This window comes from Armigeres subalbatus, chromosome 2 (assembly GCF_024139115.2).
Source record: "Armigeres subalbatus isolate Guangzhou_Male chromosome 2, GZ_Asu_2, whole genome shotgun sequence".
NCBI classification, from domain to species: Eukaryota; Metazoa; Arthropoda; class Insecta; order Diptera; family Culicidae; genus Armigeres; species Armigeres subalbatus.
The window spans coordinates 179551125-179568188 of NC_085140.1; the positions used below are offsets into that span (position 1 = coordinate 179551125).

The window sequence follows — 17064 nt, forward strand, 5'->3', positions numbered from 1 at the left end:
CTAATAAACATGCATGTACACGCAGACGTCACTTTAGTTCATCGACTTGAGTCGATTGGTATATAACACTATGGGCACGGAAACATTATCGCTGAATACACTGTGTGCACTTTGCCCTATGCACCTCAATAGAGTGAGGCACGGGCAGGTCATTTATTTAGTTCTTTGTTTCTTGCTGGATGAATTAACATGGTGCTGAAAATTGAAGATAGAATAAACTATGAAAGTTTAGATACTTATTTTTAAAAATCGGCTCATTTCAAGCAATTATATTATAATTTCCAGAAATCTTGAATAAACGCCACTGGTGAAGAATTGCATCAACTATATATTATTGTACTTCTTCGCAATCAGCGTATGACAACATTAAAGCGATAAGCATATCAATTTTGGCTACTTGGTTAGACAAAACCTCTTCTTAGAAATTTAATAGAGAGAAGGTCATTTTTTGCCTTTCGCGTATACTAAGTATAGGTAAAGGCTATAGGATCACTCCAAAATCAAACTTTTGATAGAAAGCTCGGAGACCCATAGTGTTATATACCAATCAACTTAGCTCGACGAATTGAGTTGATGTCTGTATGTGTGTATGTATGTATGTATGTATGTGTGTGTGTACAAAAAATGTGAGACACACTTTTTGAACTTAGCCTTTTCCGATTTGCTTGCGATAGGTCGCAAGGCGACGCGGAAACCTTCCTTATTTTTTGCTATTAAAAATTGGCCCAATCGGCCATTGCGTTCCGGAGTTATTTAAAAAACATTTTTTCTCCATTTTTCCCAAGGGTCCCTTAGAAAAAAAATTTCAAAATCGAAAAAACTTTTTTTTTCACTGACTGCTGCATTCAAACTAACCCAAATAAATGTGAATTGATGGAAATATTAAGTGTAACTCTTAAAAAGTAGAATTTAAAAGAGGACAGGATACATCGAGTTAGATTAGAATAGGGGGGTTTAAGTCGGTTTAAGTGTTATTTGTATTTCTATTCAACTTTTAGTATACTCCAGTGTAATTCTAATTTAAGTTCACTAACCTGTTTGCATTTTCATTGACATTCCGGTAAGGGTAAGATCTAGTATTGGTTCCATATGTATATCCATTGTAGACGTTTGAATTGCTAAAATGTAGAAAATATAAATATATTATGAATAGGCTGACCAGATCATTTCGGTGAAAAACGGGACAAACACACTTGCAAAACGGGACATGTCTAAAACGTTTGTGATAAAATTCAAGAGCTGTGGAAATTTAAAAATGTAATTTTCATTTAACGTGTAAGCAATTAGAAATATTTTAGAGTGAATCATTCACCAACATAATCTTCTATTGTATTAAGTTAGTTGAGGAAAAACACTAAACTAAAAATATTTCTTTTTTCAAAGGGACGCGAACAAAAACTCGGATCAGAAAATTACGCATCTTTCAATATTTAAATAAAAAAAACCCAGCGTCCACCTAGTGGTGATTTTCTCGCATTTAGTTACGACACCAACCTTATATGGGGTTTATATTGTCCGATGTACCATTTACTTCATAACTTTTAAACGCAATTACCGATCGTTATAAATAGATATTTAATAGTGATCAACAAGGCTTTGTCCCCTGTCGAATGAAACTTGTTGCCAGAAAATCGGATAAAGATCACTGTACGAAAAGTTGTCTAATGTTTTTATAGCTTTTGTGCACTCACATACACACACACATACACACGGACAGACAGACATGTGCTCAGCTCGTTGAACTGAGTCGATTGGTATACACCCGATTCTTTTTTTACACGGGGGATGCGTTCCGTGTAAAAAAAGTTTTCGGTTCAAAATTTAAAAATCAGTGTAAAAAAAGTTTTCAGTTCAAAATTTGAAAATCCGTGTAAAAAAAGTTTTATGGTTTCTCGACGAATCATGCAAAATGGAGCAACTTTGCAAAAATTTTGTATGGGATTTTTTTTACACGGCCGGGTAAAAACAGAATCGGGTGTATAATACTATGGGTCTCAGAGGCTTCTATAAAAAAAGTTCGTTTTCGGAGTGAAATGATAGCCTTTCGGTACAACTTAGCTGTACGAGAAAGGCAAAAACCCAACTTAATTCACCGAGTAGTGATACTGCCTTTCTCGCATTTAGCCAAGACACTAACCTTATATGGTGAATATGGTTCGATGTACCATTTTATTTATAACTTTTGGACTCAACGGTCGATCATTTTAAAATTCTATAGTGATCAACTAGCCTTTGCCCCCTGTCGAATGAAACTTGTTGCGAGGTAATCGGTTAAGATTACTATATGAAAAGTTGTCTAATGTTTTTCTTAGCTTTTGTGCACACACATACATACAAACGGACCGACAACATTTGTTCAGCTCTTCGAACTGAGTCGAATGGTATATAAAACTATGGTTCTCCGAAGCTTCTATAAAAAGTTCGTTTTCGGAGTGAAATGATAGCCTTTCGGTACAACTTTGTTGTACGAGAAAGGCAAAAATGTGGAACTCATAAGGATTTTATTATTGACCAATATCAAAAACTTGAAAGTAACAAACAATAGTCAAAGTACCTGCCTAAGGCCGGCTAAGAAAAAATAGTTGTGGGAAAAAATGTTGAAAGGCAAAAGAGAAAAGAGCAATGGGGTGGGATTATTGATTTCCCGTGAAATCCCTTCTTCATGAATATAAGTAGGAAAAAACTGCGGATAAGAATAACAAGAATCTTAACAAAGAAAGAACCATAACGTGATTATACAATGAATCCAGTGGTGAATTTCAAATTTGCCACACGTTTTTCTACTCCCATTTAAGGTCACTCCTGACAGAATCCAAGTTTCAAAGTGCTCGCGTTTTCGGGGGCACACCACTTGATACGGAGGCGGCGGACAACTGTCATTTTTGTTGATTCAGCTTTGCTGCGTCGCAGCATGCGTGAAAAAATAAAAATGACAGTTGTGCGTTGCTTCCGTATCGAGTGGTGTGCCCCCGAAAATGCGAGCACTCTCAAACTTGGATTCTGTCAGGAGTGACCTTAAAGCGCTCATCTGGTATTTTTCGCTAAAGTAGCCTCACACCTCGGGAATCTTGTGCATTGATTTTCTTTCCATGAGCTCCCAAAAATAGAGAGAATCATGCAGTTTCATCGCGAACGAAAAGTAAAACAATCCTGGCCAATTTATATTCTGGTTTACAGCTGGGACTCTCGGAGATCTCCGTCGGATTATATTTTAAATCCGAATTGATAATTTTTCATCCCATATCCCACATGGGAGCAAAATTTGCAGATAAGATTCTGATGTGTAAACTAGCCTTAAAGTACGTGAGGACCTTAAATCTAGCCTTTAATCTAGCCTTTAATCCGGTTTGAAACTGCCTTAAACTCGATTATGTTCAGTTGATTTATAAATTCTTTTTTTCATACCGTCGTTTTATTTACAGTCGATGATTTCGAAATATTCATAAATATTCAGAAAGCCTTTGAATGGTTCTTAATGTTTTGAAAAGAATCAAATAGGTATTTGAAAAATATGTGGTAAAGCAGATTTGGAAAAAAAATAGTTACCTACTTCGGAAGGTTCAAAAACAATAATCGAAAATGAACCTAATTTGAAAATTAGAATATCCTTCCCTTTCCCATTTTATTGGCGTTAAGGTGTGTCATGATTTCCAGGAAATACTTGCGTACCAAGTTACTAATTCCGATCAATCCCCAGATGAAATTAGTCAAATTTTAATGCCTCCGGAATAAGCAAAAAAATCATTGAAATGAAACTGTATGAAAAAATCTTCCGGAGAGCACACATGTAGCATAAAAATTTCTGTATCCCATATGCAACCGAATTTAGTCACATTTGAGTTGCTGCAAATGCTTGGGTGAAGCGTACCATTGGTACTTTGCGTACCTGAAGGAATAAAATAGACCCCATCTCGCGGTCCTTAGCCTCTTACCCAGCAACTCCTATCCCTGCCTCCTCGTGGCGCTGGCCGGGATACGAGTAACCTTTGGGAATTATTTATGCACCATGCACCTCCATCTGAATATTTTGGCATAAATTGCAGATTTATGCCAAAGCAGGATCCAATGGAACAAAAAATTGTTCATAAACGACGAAAACTAGTTTCATAAGAAATTAATAGGTTAGTAATTTATAGGCATGCTAGCTGTATGTAACCGGCCTTGCACGGAGTTGCCTGGTTGATTTTATAGTTGCTCATATAATTAGAAAATGATGAAACAGATTGATCAACGTGGTTATTGCGTTACACATACAGGGGTTAGGCAAAATGATTGAGATAGGCAAAATTTGGCCCAAATTCAAATCCTTATAACTTTTTGAAAAATTGATGAAATTGGACAAAACCGGAAGCATTCGACGGCAAATTTAGTCAAGATTTAGGAACATGTGCGGTCAACAATACTGGCCACCGGACACCGGAGATGTTCCGGATTTTCGGAGGCCATGTCAAAAACACATTTTTTCTGCCGCTCGTATTTTTGTGTGGTTTGAAGTTACATCGATAAACATTATTTTCCTAGAAACTAGATCTTATTGAAAATTGAATGCGGGCTGTTGCGCTAAGATCCGTTGAAAAACAGCCGAGATATGGCCATTTCAGTAAACCTGGTTCCGGATACTATGGTCAATTATGTATATCCTTCCAATCACGTATATATTATCCGGTACCATATCAATATTGGTATCAAACTTCAAGATTTTTCATGGAGATGCTTCAGGAAGCATATGCAGGACGATCAGTTGCCCTGACCACTCTGTAGTAGGTTCCAGGTGCCCCGGGGGAAGTGGCCAATTTGAAAAACGTTCAGAACCCTATCAATATGGGTATCAAACTTCAAGATTTTTCATGGAGATGCTTTAGGAAGCATATTCAGGATGGTCAGTTGCTCTGACCACTCTATAGTAGGTTCCAGGTGCCCCGGAGGAAGTGGCCAATTTGAAAAACGTTCAGAACCCCATCAATATGGGTATCAAACTTCAAGATTTTTCATGAAGATGCTTCAGGAAGCATATTCAGGATGGTCAGTTGCTCTGACCACTCTGTAGTAGGTTCAAGGTGCCCCGGGGGAAGTGGCCAATTTGAAAAACGTTCAGAACCCTATCAATATGGGTATCAAACTTCAAGATTCTGCATGGAGATGCTTCAGGAAGCATATTCAGGACGATCAGTTGCCCTAACCAATCTGCGGTAGGTTCCAGGTGCCCCGGGGAAGTGGCCAATTTGAAAAACGTTCAGAACCCTATCAATATGGGTATCAAACTTCAAGATTTTTCATGAAGATGCTTTAGGAAGCATATTCAGGATGATCAGTTGCTCTGACCACTCTGTAGTAGGTTCAAGGTACCCCGGGGGAAGTGGCCAATTTGAAAAACGTTCAGAACCCTATGAATATGGGTATCGAACCTCAAGATTTTTCATGAAGATGCTTTAGGAAGCATATTCAGGATGATCAGTTGCTCTGACCACTCTGTAGTAGGTTCAAGGTGCCCCGGGGGAAGTGGCCAATTTGAAAAACGTTCAGAACCCTATCAATAGGGGTATCGAACTTCAAGATTTTTCATGGAGATGCTTTAGGAAGCATATTCAGGATGGTCAGTTGCTCTAACCACTCTGTAGTAGGTTCAAGATGCCCCGGGGGAAGTGGCCAATTTGAAAAACGTTCAGAACCCTATCAATATGGGTATCAAACTTCAAGATTTTTCATGGAGGTACTTTAGGAAGCATATTCAGGACGATCAGTTGCCCTGACCACTCTGTAGTAGGTTCTAGGTGCCCCGGGGAAAGTGGCCAATTTGAAAAACGTTCAGAACCCTATCAATATGGGTATCAAACCTCAAGATTTTTCGAGGTGCTACTTTTAAATGCATTTTAGAACCAGCAGCTGTCATAACCACTCTGTAGTAGGTTCCAGGTGTCCTGGGGAAGTGGCCAATTTGCAAAATGTTCGAAACCATATCAAAATGAGCATCAAAGTTCAAGGTTTTTCATGGAGATGCTTTTGGACTCTCCTGTCGAATAGAGTTCGCCGCAGCACGAAATTGACCATCTACAAAACGCTCATTAGACTGGTCTGCCTCTATGGCCACGAAAGTTGGATGTTGCTGGCGAAGGACCAACGCGCCCTTGGAGTTTCCGAATGGAAGGTGTTGCGGACTATTTATGGTGGGGTGAAGATGGAAGACAATGGAGGTGGTGATGGAGGTCAATGAACCACGAGTTGTAACTGTTAGGAGAACTACCCACACGGTACATTTTTGGCGGTTACGATGGGCCGGGCAAGAAGCCAGAATGTCAGACGATAACCCGATTGAGATGATGCTTCGATAATAATCCGACCGGTACAAGAAGAAGAGGCGTGCAGCGGTCACGGTGGATCGACCAAGTGGAACGCGACCTGCGATTCTTCCTTAAAAATGAAAAACAGTCGTCATATTCAGGATTTGTCATCATATCAACAAATACTTTGTCTTCCAAAATAATTTGATAATCGGCAGGTTTCACTTTGCCCTTAAGTGCCATAATAGGACCATGGCCATGTCAAGATATAGCACCCCACACAATTGCTAAGTCATGCTTGCGACCTGCTGCCATTGATGGCAGGCCATCTTACACTTGGTCGATCCACCGTGACCGCATCGCGCCTCTTCTTCTTGTACCGGTCGGATCATTATCGAGCACCATCTCAATCGGGTTGTCGTCTGACATTCTGGCTACATGCCCGGCCCACCGTAACCGCCAAAATTGTACCATGCGGTAGTTCTCCTAACAGTTACAACTCGTGGTTCATTGGCCTCCACCACCATCTCCATTGGCTTCCATCTGCACCCCACCATAAATAGTCCGCAACACCTTCCATTCGGAAACTCCAAGGGCGGGTTGGTCCAACGCCAGCAACATCCAACTTTCGTGGCCATAGAGGCGTTTTGTAGATGGTCAACTTCGTGCGGCGGCGAACTCTATTCGACAGGAGAGTCCAAAAGCATCTCCATGAAAAACCTTGAACTTTGATAATGAGTATTGAGTATTTGATATGGTTTCGAACATTTTGCAAACTGGCCACTTCCCCAAGACACCTGGAACCTACTACAGAGTGGTCATGACAGCTGCTGGTTCTAAAATGCATTAAGAAGTATCACCTCGAAAAATCTTGAAGTTTGATACCCATATTGATAGGGTTCTGAACGTTTTTCAAATTGGCCACTTCCCCCGGGGCACCTGGAACCTACTACAGAGTGGTCAGGGCAACTGATCGTCCTGAATATGCTTCCTGAAGCATCTCCATGAAAAATCTTGAAGTTTGATACCCATATTGATAGGGTTCTGAACGTTTTTCAAATTGGCCACTTCCCCCGGGGCACCTTGAACCCACTACAGAGTGGTCAGGGCAATTGACCATCCTGAATATGCTTCCTGAAGCATCTTCATAAATAATCTTGAAGTTTGATACCCATATTGATAGGGTTCTGAACGTTTTTCAAATTGGCCACTTCCCCCGGGGCACCTGGAACCTACTACAGAGTGGTCAGGGCAACTGATCGTCCTGAATATGCTTCCTGAAGCATCTCCATGAAAAATCTTGAAGTTTGATACCCATATTGATAGGGTTCTGAACGTTTTTCAAATTGACCACTTCCCCCGGGGCACCTTGAACCCACTACAGAGTGGTCAATTGATCATCCTGAATATGCTTCCTGAAGCATCTTCATAAATAATCTTGAAGTTTGATACCCATATTGATAGGGTTCTGAACGTTTTTCAAATTGGCCACTTCCCCCGGGGCACCTGGAACCTACTACAGAGTGGTCAGGGCAATTGATCATCCTGAATATGCTTCCTGAAGCATCTTCATAAATAATCTTGAAGTTTGATACCCATATTGATAGGGTTCTGAACGTTTTTCAAATTGGCCACTTCCCCCGGGCACCTGGAACCTACTACAGAGTGGTCAGAGCAACTGATCATCCTGAATATGCTTCCTGAAGCATCTTCATGAAAAATCTTGAAGTTTGATACCCATATTGATAGGGTTCTGAACGTTTTTCAAATTGGCCACTTCCTCCGGGGCACCTGGAACCTACTATAGAGTGGTCAGAGCAACTGACCATCCTGAATATGCTTCCTAAAGCATCTCCATGAAAAATCTTGAAGTTTGATACCCATATTGATAGGGTTCTGAACGTTTTTCAAATTGGCCACTTCCTCCGGGGCACCTGGAACCTACTACAGAGTGGTCAGGGCAACTGATCGTCCTGCATATGCTTCCTGAAGCATCTCCATGAAAAATCTTGAAGTTTGATACCAATATTGATATGGTACCGGATAATATATACGTGATTGGAAGGATATACATAATTGACCATAGTATCCGGAACCAGGTTCACTGAAATGGCCATATCTCGGATATTTTTCAACGGATCTTAGCGCAACAGCCCGTATTCAATTTTTAATAAGATCTAGTTTCTAGGAAAATAGTGTTTATCGATGTAACTTCAAACCACACAAAAATACGAGCGGAAAAAAAAATGTGTTTTTGACATGGCCTCCGAAAATCCGGAACATCTCCGGTGTCCGGTGGCCAGTATTCGTGACCGCACACCTTCCTAAATCTTGACTAAATTTGCCGTCGAATGCTTCCGGTTTTGTCCAATTTCATTAATTTTTCAAAAAGTTATAAGGATTTGAATTTGGGCCAAATTTTGCCTATCTCAATCATTTTGCCTAACCCCTGTATATCACCACAGGAGGATAAGGGAGCAACATGCAGGTTAAAGATCATTTAGTGATAGAAAGAAAAATGATTTCATTTTTGAACGCAACAACTCTGCAAAATAAAAAAAGTATATAATTAGAGAACATTCAATGATTAAACGAAAGCAGATTACGATTTTGAATACACTAATTAAGTGAGGGAGAAACGTCATTTTCGGGGAAATTTTATTTTAGGAGAAATGTTATTTTTGGAAAATTGATATTTATATGCTATTTTTATGAAATTTTCCAATTTATGGAATTGGAAGTGCCGTAGCGTGAGATTGGCCAAGGGTGCCAGCCTTAAGGGGGCGTCGGAATCAAGAATTACGCTATGATAAATGGAACAATTTCATAAGTTAAGGCACCGATAAATAACAAATCGACTACAATGTTCAAAAGTCTGGAAGTGATATTTTGGATATTTCCTAAAGAAAACTCGTGATATGGATCTAAGTTCTGATTACCTTTCTCAAAATAATAAACATCCTGCCGATGGTGACTCCGACCATCCGACCAACCCACTGGTGTTGGACTAATCTGACCCAACTACATAGGTCCAAAAGTGCCGCCTTTCCACCGACAGGCCAACACCATAGTTAGAACTATATTTTTCTTGATTGATGACTTGTGAGGGAAGTCAGATTTTTTCTTTTTTTTTTTTTGGAAAAGATGTTTAATTTTGATACACATAGTTAAGTTTGCCATTTTAGGGTGTTTTTCTGAGATACTAGCAGACCCGACGAACTTTTTCGCCTGAAATTGATTTATTCTTCGATTAGTTTTCGAGTTATGCAAAAATGTTTGCTTCATATGTATGGGAGTCCCCCTTTCCAGAAGGGGAGGAGTTTTGAACCACCACAGAAACATATTTTCCCTTCCAAAACCTTGACATGCCAAATTTGGTTCCATTTGCTTGAATAATTCTCGAGATATGAAGAAATTAATGTTTCATTTGTATGGGAGCCCCCCTTTCGAAATGAGGGAGGGACCTCGAACCATCTTAAGAACCTTCCCCGGCCCCAAAAACATCTGCATACACATTTTCACGCCGATCAGTTCAGTAGTGTCGGAGTCTATAAGGTTCAGACAGACAGAATATTTTTTCGCAATCTTCTATATACTTAAGAATGAATATGTATATAGAATATTGCGAAAAAAATTAGCTGCCGGTGGGACTTGATCCCACACTATTCTATTAAGTACACGGACGAATTACCAATCATACAACAGCTGCCCTTGCGAGAAGTTGTTCCATAACCAGCTAATAACGATGGGATATCAGTCAATTCCCCGTATCTATCGAATCTGCTTTGGCAACATTTCACACCCTGTTCTCTCTACCCAACTATGTGTATCAGAATTGAACAACAGTCGGTTGCGTTTGAATCACAAACATGTGCTTCTATTTGTCGTATTGAAGCGGGTTTGCTTCTGCAACGACAATAGAGGCTCGCTTGCCACCGAGCGTCCGACCAGCTGCGGTGTGTGATACTGCAGGGTATCATCGTTTCTCGAGCCTCTATTGTCGTTGCAGAAGCAAACCCACCTCAATAAATCTGATTCCAAAGTTAGATTTTTCAGGAGTGTATATTTTTTTTAGTTTGTTCGAGAAACTACATATGTGCTCGCTCTTTGAAAAACAATTACGGAGTACTGCTTACAGTACTGAAAGTGCCATAGGGTGTTGAGTTTTGCCAAAAACTATTGATATGTATCGAAGAAATCGAAAGATTGGGTGCTATTTTTTTTTCGAAAACAGGTTTTTGTTGTTTTCTAGAAATTGTGTAAAATGGATATATGCAGTTTTTTAAACAAATGATTCAATTGTTTTCCAAATAAAAAATACTGAACATATTATCAGAAGTTACACTAAGTTGATCCATGGCTAATTAATACTTCTCCCTCTTTTCCGATAACTCTATCATCTCCAAAGCAATAGTGGTAATTAGCAAGTCCAGACACCGAATTTCAGATAACAAGAAATCGTCCAAATTGTCCGATGAAGAATTCATTCGGACCAAATTTGAACCATTTGATTCACAGAACATTGCACGTTATACAGAACCATATTTGACGAAGAAACTTTAACAAATCAACCCCTTGAAAAGGGCCCTAAATGGACCGAAACGTCGGGAAAAGATTAAAAAAATAGTTTTCAATTTCCTCCAAGTCTGTGAAGCCAAATATTTCCCAAATAATCTCTCATCTCCACTACAATAATCTCTTGAAGTGGTTCAAAAGTTAAACTAAATTGTTCGTTTTCTATTGAATATCCCTCCAAGCAAGCAAAGGCGTATTATTGCTAATTCAAAGATGGTGAGTTTGATTCTCGGTCCGGGATGTTTTCAGCTGGGAATCGTCCTCAACTCCCTGGGTATATTGTATCCATTGTACTTGCCATACAAAATACATATTCATGTAACGGCGGACATAGAAACCTTTCAATTATTAACTGAGGAAATGCTAATAGAATTCTAAGTCGAAAAGCAGGCCAAGTTTCAGTCTGAATGTAGAGCCATAGAAGAAGCCATGTTATGATTTAAACATTAGCATTAGCATTAGCATTAGCATTATCATTGAGCAATTCGCACAAATTCGTAGGTGGTACAAGCCAAGACTATTGTATGAGAGTAGCATTACTTTCATCTGTTACCTCAGATATTGATTTGGGACTAATCACTATCTCTTAGATGGAAATCACTCTCCAACAGTCAAGATCTGTTCTGGCCACGTCTTTGCGAATGCTGAGGAAGGAGAAGGATAGTTAGTTGGACACCTACTTAAGAAAGATGCAGAGAACTCTACGACCTCTCATAGGTGCCACGGGAGGTTTTGGGATTGTGTGGAAGGTTATAACAGTAGGAATCGTTTTGGTAGAACGTGAACCACAGAAAGAACTAAGATAGAAATACAAAGTAGGAAAGGGTCGAGCCTGGAATTGAACCCGCGACCTCCTGCTTATAAGGCAGAAGCGGTAGCCTCTAGACCACCGAGCTCGTCTGCCATATTATGATTTAAACATAGACACAAAACAAAAATATAATACACTTTTTTCGATTTTGGCAACATAACAATCCAGTCGTGTTTCAAATATAGAGATGGGACTGTTGCCACTGTTTGCCTCAATTATAGAAAGTGAAGTGACGGTTTATACATCCGTTGTAATAATAATAATCGGTAGGTAATAATCAATAAATATGTTCACACGCAAAAAAAAAAGCGTTCATGAATTCATGAACTAACAAGTTCACGGTGTATTTTTTCGTGAACAACAGCCACGGATTCGGGAACAAAGTCACGTTTTCTGGAACGTTCTGGAAAACGTGACTGGTGTTCCCGAATCCATGAATTAAATCACGGTGTATTTTTGCTGGTTCACGAATTCGGGAACGCTTTTTTTTTTGCGTGCAAGATCAAGATTTTTGTTCCGTACAGCTGATAAGGATCGGGAAGTATTGTAACATGGTTTACATATTTGCTATGGATGATAAAGTACAGTTATTTATAAAATGTGTTACTTTTAAGGCAGAAAAAATATAACTAGTTAATGAGACCATGTTTATCGGTCTGGAGTCTGATTCCTGTTATACGCTCAAAAACCGCTTGTAGCAATATTTATATTTTTCAAACTACAAAATTATACTAAAAAGTTACAGTTCTACCAAATGTTCATATCGAGCGACTCATTTCGACAAATTGATCTCCTTATTACTTTCAATCATATAAGAAAAATGCAATTTGGATTTGGATCTTTTTTCATTTGACTTTTGTGGAATTGCGTTCGAATTTGAATATAAATGAAATAATAGCAAATTAGCCTATGTAAACATATATTTCAATTAAACAGAGATAAACCAAAACAAACTAGGGAATGATATTCAAATATATTTGAAAAATGAAAGCCTCAAGAACCTGTGCATTCACTTACCCGCCATTCGGAAAAGATGCTATCAATGGTATTTGTAATATGACGTAGACGCTAAAATAGAGTGCTGGATTAGCTATTGAATAACTATTTAAATTAAAAATCATAATACGGTACCAAAAAAGAGGCAGCTTCATTGGCTGCATTTTGGAACTAATTGATATATCGTGTGGTCACAAATGTTCTTTACCAACTCACGGCTATAAGTAAACTAAGTTTATTAAGCGGCAGCAATCATTCCTGCGCGAATATAAACTGAAACGATAACGCATGTGCGAAAATGTGAATGGTACACGAATATTCAAACGAAAGAAATAGTGTGCTTTTACTCTTCAATTGAAATATTTTTTCTCGAATTTTACGTATGTTTCTCTTAATTTGGAATGATGAAATAATTTAACCTAATTTAAATCCTACAATACAAATAGCCAAATAAATATCATAAGCTTTGTTTTAACTCCCGAAAGAGCAATACAAAATATGTATTTAATCAAGCGTAAAGTCTTCTTTTCAATCAATTTATTATATTGATCGCGTTTTGACCTTTGGTAGTTTTGCTTTTGACGAAATAACTAAAGCTGTCGCTAGACTTCATTGCAAACAGTCAGTTTTCTAAGAATCAATCAAACTGTTACCCAGCAGAGCACAGGGAATCCCAAGATCATGAACTCTCAACAGTAGTGAGATTACGACCTGCTGCGAGACGTGAAGCATAAATATACTCATCTTGTGCGAAATATGCGGTAAAACCACAATCATTGAAGCAGTCAGAGCAGTAGGTAATATTATCAATAGCAATAGCCGCACTGAAAGGCAGATCCATCGATGCACAAGAAGCTCATAGTTCTAAGAAGTAATGAAAACCAAGAGGAAGAAATGAGGGAATCCCTCCTGATTTTTACTTTAGTCATTATCTCTGTTGAGTGATGAAAAAAGTGCATAGTGAAGTGGATTGGCAATTGTAATGTAATTTTTGAATATTCTGAAGCAAAATTCATGTTAGGTGGAAGTGGAAGATGCGCGGCTTAAAAGCAAGACCATGCAAAATGTCTGGTTCTCGACTTTCCTGGGCATAAAAGTATCCCTGTGGGGGATGTAATGCCATTGATTTTTTTTTTATTTTCTGTGCTTTTGTGTGGAAATTTTGCTTACTTCTTGTCAAGGAATGTCGCTGAAAAATTCAAAACCCCGTAACGCTGGGTAGACACCTTTGCGTGGTGTGTTACGGTGTAAGATCTACCATGGTCACATTGTCAGCTACAGGCAAATCCTGACCCAACGAATACCATCTCCAATATCAAACTCCGTGGTACTTATGAGGGTGTCGCTGAGTCGGGGGCCTCTCATTAAGTAAGTACTACACTAACACTTCCTTCCCGTCGCAAGTTACAGTGAAGATGGGCATGGCCAGGAGTAGTAATCCTCATGGTTTTGTGATTTTTATCCTAGATTGAAATCAAGAACCACACCCATCTTGATTTCTGATAGCAATCTGAATAAGCATTTCAGAAAAAAACGAGTGTCACTAGTGTCCAATCTACGAAGTACGTCGTAACTATGCTATGCTATGGAAAGCACTCATGAAAGGAGTTTGCGCTTTTTTAGAAATTTAAATTTTCAAATTATTAGCATAGATGTATGCAAAAAAAAAAAACTATGACTAATCAATACATTAACATTAATCTATTTTTTTATTATTTAATAAATTTATACAGATTTATTTCGTTTATTTAGCTTACATCTAAACAGATAACACTAAATCAACAATATGACGCCACAATTCACGGTTCAAGGCCGCATCTCTCCATATTCGAATGCGCCCCACGCTCGCCAAGTCTTCTGCCCACTTCGTTCGCTGCGCTCCACGCCGTCTCGACCTGTCGGATCGGAAGCGAACACCATCTTTGCAGGGTTGCTTTCGGGCATGCTTGCAACATGCCCATGTTCATCCTTTGCCGCCACACACCGCACAGTGGGGAAAATGCGACCCAAAAAGGTACCTATTTATTGCAGCTACTTGCTGCGCCGGAAAAATACCATTCCTAAAGGGAAAATCCACGACAAATCGAATGGTGCTATTTTCATGCGCCGGAAATTATGGGAACTGGCCGTTTTGCCCCATTTACCCCTCAAAATCATATTTTTTCTATGACAGCTACAATTTAAAATCGATTGCGGCTAACGATTTCTAAGTTTTCTGATGCTAATTAAGCAGAAAATAATAATGGTATCTATTCCGACCTTAAACCATGACTGGAATTGGCCGTTTTGCCCCATTTACCCCTAGAATCGTATTTTTCTATGCCAGCTACAATTTAAAATCATATTCGGCTGACTGTTTCTTTGTTTTTTATGCTAGTTTAGTAGAAAATACAAATGGTATAAATTCCGGCCATGAAAAATGACTGGAAGTGGCTATTTTGCCCCATTTACCCACGAAAATTGATGTTTTTCTTTGACAGCTACAATTGAAAATCGATTTCGACTAACTGTTTCTATGTTTTCTGATGCTAATTTAGTAGAAAAATAGTGTAAACTATTCCGACCTTATACCATGACAGGAAGTGGCCGTTTTTCCCCATTTACCCCTGGAATTGTATTATTATATGACAGCTACCATTTAAAATCAAATGCGGCTGATTATTTCTATGTGTTTTATAGTTTAGTGGAAAATACGAATGGTATAAATTTCGACCTTGGAAAATGACTGGAAGTGGCCATTTTGCCCCATTTACCTTCGACTTTTTTTTCTGGAAGTTACAATTTAAAATTGATTGTGGCTAATTATTTCTATGTTTTCTGATGCTAATTTCGGCCTTGAATCATGACTCGAAGTTTTGCCCCATTTACCCCCTGGAATCGCTAACGATTTCTTTGTTTTATGATGCTAATTTCCCGGATAAAAAATATAATTAAAATATCATAATTTTTACTGTAACAACACCATCTAAAACAAAGGATTTACCATTGAATATAATGGAATTTTAACAATTAAATCACATAGAAAATAATGGTTTTCCACGATAAAATAAACTGTAAATGGGACTTTTACAATAAAAAAGGGGGGTTGTTATGTATCTTTACAATAAAAAAATCGAAAATTTTCCATACATTTTTCAGAGCAAAACAATTGATTCAACGGTTCTCCAATGGGACGATTTAGAGGGACAAAACAATAGAAAATAATGTATGTTGAATGTTTTCTCTCACTTTTTTTATTGTTTTACAGTATAAATATAATAGGATTTAGAATACATTTTACTCTAATATTACAATAGAAATACAATCCAACTTTATGTCCTACAATTTATTTTATTGATATGATTTCAATTTAATTTTATTTTAATATAAGGTTAATGTTCAATTAGTTTGATCTTAATTTTACTTTAATTTCAATTCAATGTGATTCAACAATAATTTGAATTTGAATTTAATTCCAATTTATTTTAATTATAATTCAATTTCATTTGAATTCAATTTAAATTTTGCTTTAATTCAGTTTTTGATCGATTTCAAATTAGTTTTCATTCAATCCGAAATTTAATGTGTTAGTATTGTTGTTTGGCGCTTTGCTGTTGCTTAGTCACTGATGCATTGACGTTAAAATCAAATGCGCCGATGATGCACCTCGCTATACTCGCTGAGCACGCTGTAATTTCAGCCACCAGGAAAGGGAGTTTGATATGTCTCCTATATAAGACTTATATACGTTTTTTCTTGAGTGGGTGAATCGAAGTTAGTCGTTGTCTCTAACACATCAGGTTATGTGTGAACCTGTAAAAAATGTAAATTATAAAAGCATGTCAGTTCCTTACAAAAAGTACTTTGAGAAAAAAAGAAAAGTTACCTGTATCAGCTATTACTGTATCTAATTGGTAAGATAAGCCAATAATAGCTGCCGAACGATATTCTGTCTTACGTGGTCTTACCATAAACTTCCTCCTGAAAAGGAACAAGGATACATGTTAACAAAAATGTTCCGAACTGCTTCAGCAGTGGAAATTAAGAACCCCTTCCTAAAGATACTTTAAAAGTTCTTTCGCATCAAAATCATCCGGTATTATGATGTTAACATTATAGATACTCACCACGATACATCAGCCTATGATCCGCTGCTTACCCACTTCTAGAATCCGTTATGAAGGGACACTTCCTGCACCACAAGATCAGTTTCATTTTTTCATTCCACTAATCATAAACAAAACTTACACGCTCAAATAAATCCAGCCAATCTTCGAGTAAAATAATATGCAAATGTTTTTGTTCCTTTTTATATTTTTAATTCAACCTGGTCAAAATATGAATATTTAAAGACCTGAAATAAAAAGCATTTAATTAAAAATCGGTAAAACTTTTTTTTTCATTTAATAATTAAACCTTTTGTTA

General features: G+C 38.0%; 1 protein-coding gene and 1 long non-coding RNA gene across 3 annotated transcripts in view; both read right to left on the bottom strand.

Annotated features, from left to right (window-relative positions):
- Positions 1-12921, bottom strand: part of LOC134211317 (uncharacterized) — a 35966-nt gene extending 23045 nt beyond the window's left edge. Inside the window, exons 1-3 of one of the 2 annotated variants that reach the window (XM_062688068.1) lie at positions 12796-12921; positions 12682-12732; positions 1035-1118 (exon numbers count right to left, since the gene is read on the bottom strand). In XM_062688068.1, the coding sequence (XP_062544052.1) occupies positions 1035-1118; positions 12682-12732; positions 12796-12824 (164 nt within the window). In that variant the 5' untranslated portion in view covers positions 12825-12921. The remainder of the gene's footprint in view (positions 1-1034; positions 1119-12681; positions 12733-12795) is intronic. The other variant, XM_062688069.1, reaches the window with a different exon arrangement.
- Positions 12922-15662: 2741 nt separating this feature from the next.
- LOC134215562 (uncharacterized) lies at positions 15663-16831 on the bottom strand. Its single transcript, XR_009980220.1, has 3 exons — positions 16767-16831; positions 16526-16620; positions 15663-16452 (listed from the first exon to the last, which is right to left on the bottom strand). It is a non-coding gene; the product is annotated as an uncharacterized LOC134215562 (long non-coding RNA).
- Between the last annotated feature and the right edge of the window lie 233 nt (positions 16832-17064).